The 7,640-nt window shown below is 52.0% G+C and overlaps 1 protein-coding gene across 1 annotated transcript in view; it reads left to right on the forward strand.

The window, feature by feature from the left end:
* Positions 1-7,014, forward strand: part of RXRA (retinoid X receptor alpha) — a 101,472-nt gene extending 94,458 nt beyond the window's left edge. Inside the window, exons 8-10 of the mRNA XM_059486555.1 lie at positions 1,367-1,458; positions 3,040-3,145; positions 6,335-7,014. Coding sequence (XP_059342538.1) covers positions 1,367-1,458; positions 3,040-3,145; positions 6,335-6,482 — 346 coding nt within the window. The 3' untranslated portion in view covers positions 6,483-7,014. The remainder of the gene's footprint in view (positions 1-1,366; positions 1,459-3,039; positions 3,146-6,334) is intronic.
* Positions 7,015-7,640: the final 626 nt, after the last annotated feature.

Below are 7,640 nucleotides of genomic sequence, written 5' to 3' on the forward strand. Positions count from 1 at the left end.
GATAATATTGTTTTCCTTTTTCTCTGAGGCTTCCAGCTTCCCAGGAGAAAAATCCAGGGCAAAGAGATTTTTCCAGAAAGTGTGACAATGACAGGTGGAAACTTAGGGAAAAGAAATGAAACAATTCTTCTCTCTCTTTCTGTAACCGTTGTTTATCGATCTGGTTCTCCAGAGTGTGCTCACCAATGGTGTGAGAGGTTTTCACTTTGAGACCAATCAAGTCTCACCTTAGTGAGCCACATTATAAAAGGACCTGCTGCTTTCATTAAATTGCCTTCTGATTCACCTTCTGAAGACTGGAGTCCTTCATTCCATCCCTGACTCAACAGCATCAGGGATGGAGGGCTGGGGTTCCATCAAACCACCTCACCTGGACATCCCCATCCCTGTCTCCACCCCAAACTGCCTCCATTCCTGCTTGAGGGGTCTGAGGAGCCTGGGATGAGGGAGTCCATCCCATGAAAACACAAGGAGAAAACCCCTCCTTGAAACCTGCAAAAAACCCAATGGCCCCAAGCACAGAGGAGGCTGCCCAGTGCAAATCAAAGCCTCTTTCATAGGGTCCAGGTGCCTTCTAATGCTACGAGGAGGGCACTCCTTTGTTCCTTTTCATCTTTAATTGGACCAAGACGTGATTTTATTTTTGCACAATGAGAAGGCCCCGGCGATACTCAGCAGGTTCCACAGGCGTGTCCCAAGGGCTCTTTAATCTCAGGCTTTGGGAAAGTGTTTTAAAGCCAGGCTTGCAGGGTGTTTGACCCACAGTGTGACTCCAGACGCTGCTGAAATGCTGATTTCTCTCCCTGAGACTCATCTTGAGCTGAAACCAAATCACCTTTGCTGCTCTGCTCTGTGAGGAAATTGTTCTTCGGACCTGGGTGACATCATTTGTTCCTGTGAGGTCATAAGTGCAAGATCATGACTTTGCTGCAGGATCTAACATGAAAAACTGGGCAATCAGTGGAAAATATTTCAAGACCGACACCTTCAGTAAGAGCAAAGGGAGCAATAAAAATTACTGGCAGAGGAAATTACTTTTAGGTACCTGTTAGGGTGGGTTTTTATTGTTATTTTTTATTTTTAGACAGCTTTCTCAGGTGCCAGAGCCTCTCAGTGAATGGATGAAGGTGGTTTTTATGGTCCCTGTTGTATCTCACAGGAACTATTGATGTTCCTAATGAGCTATTTTTTGATGGAAGAGGAAAATGAGGCCACATCCTCAGCCGGTACAGACCAGCACCATCCCCAGCTTTGTTAAATGTGACCGGAGCTTCTCACTCCAGCTCTGACACCTGGGGCTTTTAATTCTCTTTTTTTTGTTGTTGTTATTTCATGCTGACTCTGTGCTTTCTCTGTCCTTTTGCAGAGTACTGACAGAACTGGTGTCCAAAATGAGGGACATGCTGATGGACAAGACAGAGCTGGGCTGCCTGCGAGCCATCGTCCTCTTCAACCCCGGTGCGTGCCTGGCTCTGCTCTCCTGGCCCCTCTTGGCTGCTCTCCTGCCCTTCTGGCTCCTTTTTTCCCCCAAAAAAGCCCTGTTGGAATAGCAGAGGGCTCTAGGGCAGGAGGGGAGGCAGGGGTGAAAGTTGGTTTGGTTTGGAAAGGACTTTAAAAAGCTCATCTTGTTCCAAACCTCCTGCCATGGGCAGGGACACCTTCCATTGTCCCAGGATGATCCATGCCCTGTCCAACCTGGCCTTGGGCATTCCCAGGGATGGGGCACCCATCTGAGCACCCTGTGCAGGGCCTCCCCACCCTCCCAGGGAAGAATTTCTTCCCAAAATCCAGTCTAAACCTACTCTTTTTCAGTTTACAGCCATTCCCCCTTGTTCTGTCAGCTCTCCCCCTTTTAAAGTGACTGTGAAAAGAAAGTTCAGGTGCTTGAGGGAATTGTCCTTGAGCTGGAATAAACTCCACAAAACTGGAATCTAGATGCTGTTGAAGAGAAAAATGTGGATTAGAGCAACACCAGAGCATGGAAATAACTGTCTCTGCTTCCCAACCTCATCATCCAAGGGCTTTTATTACCTGCATTTCTAGAAGAGCCCTTTGCAGACCTGGAGAGGCTGAAAGACATGAGATGTGCTCATAAAATACACAAAACCTTCAATGTTTGACCACAGTTTCACAGACTCTGGGAGGGTCACACTGCTCCCTTTTCCCTCTCAGCCCCAGCTGCCCAAGTGAAGAGGAAGGTTCAGTGCCAGGGTTTTCCTGCACATTCCAGGGAGCAAATCCAGGAGCCAGCCTGCACATACCTGCTCAGCTCTCAGGGGGGATCTCTTGATTTCAGAGTGGATCAGAGCAGAACCAGATGGCAGCCAAGGACAAACCTCTCCACCCCTGCCCTCTCTGAGCACAGTTTGTGCCCAAGAACAGCTCCTTGCCTGGATTTTCCCACCACAGCCAGGCCATGCTGTTCCAGCAGGGCTTATTACAATTTCTTGGGTTTGTTTTTCTTCTTGACCAGTTTGGTATTTTTTTTTTTTTAGTCCCCCCCTCCTTGTAATCAGCAGTAATTTATTGTCTGTAATTTGGGATTAGCCATTTATGGTCAAAGAAGGGGAATCTGGAGAGGTTCCCGTGGCACATGTGCTTGGGGATATCGATTTCTGCACTGTCCCTTTCACCCTGCTAAAAACAGATCCTCGCTGTGCCCTGTGCTGGGGCTGTGCCAGAGCAGGGGCTTCTCCTTCAGCCCCACCAGCCCAGGGCTGGAGGGGGAATGAAACCCTTTTTAAATGAGGGTCTGGGACCACTGGAATGAGCCAAAACATTTGGGGCTGGGCTGTGAGATGAGGAAAAATCTGTAATTGTGGGGTAAACCTCCAAGTGCTCCCCAAATCTGTAATTGTGGGGTAAAGCTTCCAGTGCTCCCCAAATCCGTAATTGCGGGGTAAACCTCCGAGTGCTCCCCAAATCCCTGGAGCTCAGAGCTTGCAGCCACACTTTGGTGGGGCTGGAAGAGATGGAGGGAGTGCAGAGAGGGGTTTCTGCCTGGAGGTGTTTGCCTGATGGTTTTGTGTTGCCTTTCAGACTCCAAGGGGCTGTCAAACCCGGCGGAGGTGGAGGCGCTGCGAGAGAAGGTGTACGCATCACTAGAGGCTTACTGCAAACACAAATACCCCGACCAGCCCGGCAGGTGAGCTCCCTGAGCCCCTCCTCCTGCACCCTGTCCCCCTGCAAACCCCCTGCAATGGCTGCTGCAGCTCCCAGGGTCCCCTCTCTGCTCTGGGCTCTGTGTTCCCAGTGATTCCCTGTGGATAAATCCCTCATTTCTACCCTCTCCAGCTCTGAGCATCCCTAAAAAACCTCCCCTGTGCAGTGCACAGAGCTCTTTATTCCCCTGCCAGGAAATCCAGCAAGGTGGGCAGACCTGAGGAGCCCCAGCTCCCACAGCCCTAGCAGTGGGATGAGCACATGTGGGAAGGGGGGTATCATTTCCCTTTTGGAAACCACGGACGGCGAAACCGCAGCAAAAATAGGACTCACATGGAGTTAATTTTCGGTGGCAGATGAGCATCATTGCTGGGAAGTGAAAGCCTCAATTGATGCTCTTTTTCTCCCCTCCCTGCCTCCCCCAATCCAGCTGGGAATGGGAGGGGGAATTAGGAATGTGTTCCTGGATGGCTCCAGAGCTGAGTGGGCGCATTTTCCCAGTTACAGCCTGGAGCTGGCAACTGCCAGTTCAGCTCCTGACAGCTTCTTGAGAAACCAAGCAAAGCACTGGAAGCTGCTACTGGTGCATGAATGGTGGGGGAAAACAGCCCAGGCAACTGGGATTTGCATCTCACCTGCATTCCTGGCCTCCTGTGGATGGTGGAATGAAAAGGGAGCTTTCACAGCAGTGAGTGCAGTGGGCAGAGCATGCCCTCAGAATGATGCTGGATTTGGTTTTTCCCCCACTTTGGGTCCCAGAGTGCTGGCAGATGAAGAAAGGTGTGTTGTGAAGGGATTTCTGGGGTGTTGCTGGTTGGTTTGAGGCAGGCAGAGTGAGGATGAGGGTGCCATGGGATGTGTTTGGTTTGTGGTGAGCAGAGGGATTGAGGGATGAGCACAGGGCATGGAGCAGGGCTGGTACCACTCCTCTCCCAGAAAGCTTTATTAACCTGCATTTTTGGAGCAAATCCAGAGCCAGACCCTGGACTCTGGACTGCAAAAGAGCTGTTCCTGGCACCAGGAGAGTTGCTTTAGGAATCAGGGCCAGCAGCTCTTCTGCATGATTCCCTCTTGCTTTGCCCATTGTGCAGGATCTGCAGCCTGGCACACACAAGGGATGGCACAGGGACAGCACCAGTCCACAGCAGCTCCCCAGGGCTCTGCCTCAATGCTCAGTGGTGTTTGAGGGAATGTTTGAAGCCCAGAAGCTGCACCAGGGGCTCTGCAATTTGATCTCTCACTGGCTTTGAGTGACCTTGGCCTGGGAACCTTCTTGTGTGATGCTCACACCCATCCTTGGTGACCTGAGAGGTTCTGCACGCTCAGGGACGTCCTGAGAGCTGTGCCTGGGCCCTGCTGCCCTCCCTGCATCCCTCAGAGGTGCAGGGCAGTGGTGGCACCACCCCAGGTGCCTCAGGAGGGCGAACCCCTGGGATGGGGGGCCAGGGTTGCACAAGAGCTCCCCAAAGTTCTCCCAAACTCTGAGCATCCTACTGGCCCCATGGCACAATGTGCTCACCAGCAAACAAGTTCTCCCTGTGTTTGAGCCACCCCTGCTCCATGCTGTGGGATTTCTGCAATTCCCTCTTTTTCAGGTGCCCCAAATCCCCATCCAGCAGCAGCTTGGGAGTACCCTGGAAACACCAAAAGGGAATTTTTCTGCACTCCCAGGAAAAACCCAGCCCTGCTCCTGCCCTGCAGCCCCTGGTGCTCCACAGGGAGGGCTGGGTGCCTACGTGACACCCAGCAGCCTCAGGCAATCAGGAGTCAGAGCTCTTTTCTCCCCTCCCAGCCCTGGCACGTTGTGCTCTAGGCTGGTTATCTCACAGTTAAACATATCCAAGGGCTGGAGCCATCATCTGGTTTGGTTTAAAGTGAAACTTCCTGAATGGGATGGTAGGGCTGATTTGTTTTTCCTGGCTCTGCTCCCACCGTTCTCGCCAGCTCAGCAGAAAAAAAAAATAAAAAAAAAAAATAGGGAGAGGGAATTGTGCATGCATGTAGAATATCTGTGTGCTTGTGCATGTCTCTGTGTTTTTCTGGAAGGTCCCATTCTCCCTGGCCCTTTGCTGCTGTACAAGCCCTGATTTTGCATCAGGAAAAGGAGATGACTGCTGTGGCCATTCAAGGGCTTTTTCCCTGGGTTGGGAGCGCTCACACAAGGAGGTGACATCCAGTGGCACCTGGGCTGCTCCAAGGCATATAAAACCAATGACCAGTTGGTAAACATTGTCCAAAACAACAAAACACAAAAGAAGCAAAGGAAATAGAGTCTCACAGATATGTATGTTTAGCAGAAAGATTTTTGAATGTAGAGTCTGAAGAAGGAATAGAGATGGAAGCAAGTTTTGGTATAGAAGAAAAGAATTTCTGGGCCAGTCTCACTGGATAACCAAGGAGGCAAAGGGTGTGTGAGTTAGAAGGGGTTTTTATGGCTTAGAGCAAGGGATAAACCCACCCCAAACAAGAAAATGTTTTTACCAAGCAGAAAGATGGCACAGGCAAACAAGGCCGCAAATGTGGCAAGTAGAAAAATGTCTCAGAATTTTCCACTGCAAGAAAACTGAAAAACAACTTCTAGCTTAAACTGTAATGTAGTAACTTCTAGTGACTGGAGAACAGTAACATGAATATGGTAATTACAGTGGTTATGATGGGCTATAGGTAATAGTTAAGGTATAGATTGGTGGTTTGGTATTAAGATGCTCAGCAAAGAAAAGTATATAATGCATTGTAACCTAAACTCAGGGTCTCCAGGCCTGCCTGCAGCTGGAGCTGACAGCTGTAGGCACAGCTCTGTCACCATGACCCTGGCCTGCTGTAACTCATGGATACAACAAACTGCATTTTGATGAGCTGCCTGGAGTCCCCGATCCCTCATTCAGGCTCTTACAGTGGCGCCCAACGTGGGGTGCCATTAGTAAGAGCCTGGATGAGGGACACGGGTCTCCTGGAGCTGGCAGCTGTAGGCACAGCTCTGTCACCACAACCCTGGCCTGCTGTAACTCATGGATACAACAAACTGCATTTTAAAGAGCTGCCTGGAGTTCCCCATCCCTCATTCAGGCTCTTACAGTGGCGCCCAACGTGGGGCACCATTAGGAAGAACCTGAATGAGGAACGCGGGTCTCTTACGGGGATGTCTGACCGTGCCGTGTCTCCCTTCCCCCAGGTTTGCCAAGCTCCTGCTCCGCCTCCCAGCGCTGCGATCCATCGGCCTGAAATGCCTGGAGCACCTCTTCTTCTTCAAGCTAATAGGGGACACGCCCATCGACACCTTCCTGATGGAAATGCTGGAAGCGCCGCACCAAATGACTTAGAGAACTCTGCTGGGTCAGTCCCTCGCCCGGCCGGGCTCCCTGGGGGCCCTTCCTCTGCTTTCCTCGGCCCCAGCCCGTCCCTCCCTGCTGCCCCCAGGGCCACAGGCACCGTCTGCTCCGGGGCACCCCCGGCCTTCTCCTCCTCCCTGTCCATTTGCTGTCACTGCTGCGTCTCCAGACCTGCTCGCTGGTTCCCTGTGCTACTTGTAGAGAGGAGTGGGAGCGGAGAGAGCTTTGCCAACCAACCCTGCCCCCTCCCCAGCCGTGCCATGAGGTTTGGGATGAGCCATCGTGGGGCTGGTGTCACTGGTGTCACCCCCAGCCCTCCCCTGGGGACAAGGACGGTGCCAGCCCTCGGGGGCAGTGGGGTTTGGATGAGCCCCTTGAGGGGAGTGGTTGGACTCTGCCAGATTTGCAGCTGGGCTATTTTCAGAGGATGGAGTTTTTTGGAAAAAAAAAAAAACAAAAAAAAAAAAACAGAAGAAGAAGACAAAAAAAAAAAGAAAAAAAAAAAGAAAAAATTTCTATTTTTGGTTTCTAACTATTCTTAGTAGTCTCGGTAGTTACTTTGCGGAGGGAGAGGCCGTGCCCCCTGAATGAGTCACCCCTGGCTGCACAGAGCCTTCTCCTGCCACTTCAGAGCAGAGCATTTGGGATTGAGCTGAATCCCCCCCAAAACACGAGGCTGTGGCACAGGAAATGCCCTTTGGCCACCCCGGAGGGCACCCGGGCATCGCTGCCTGCCCCAAAGGTGTGGACATGAGCCAGCTGCAGAGCTTGCTTTAAGGCTGCCAGGGACTCCCCATGGCCCTTCCCCAGCTCCTGGGGGCTTGCTGGGACCCTTGCCCTCAGCACAGCATCCCAGAACATCCCAGTGCCGCCCCAGTACATCCCAGTGCTGCCCCAGCATCCCACTGTGACCCTGCTCTGGGGTTTTGGCATTTCGGCTCACCCACGAGGCTGCTCCTGGTCTTTCAGCCCTGCCAAACACTGCAAGGCAACAATTAGTGGGAGGGCTTGGCCAGGCTGGTTAATTGCAGCTGTTAATTAGTGGTGAAGCAAGAACAGGGCTCCCCCTCCTCTGCATCTGCCCCGTGGGGGTGGGAGGGCCTGGCTGGGTGGGGGATGTGGCTGCAGCATCGTCCCTGTCCCCTCCGG

This window comes from Ammospiza nelsoni, chromosome 20, assembly GCF_027579445.1.
Source record: "Ammospiza nelsoni isolate bAmmNel1 chromosome 20, bAmmNel1.pri, whole genome shotgun sequence".
NCBI lineage: Eukaryota > Metazoa > Chordata > Aves > Passeriformes > Passerellidae > Ammospiza > Ammospiza nelsoni.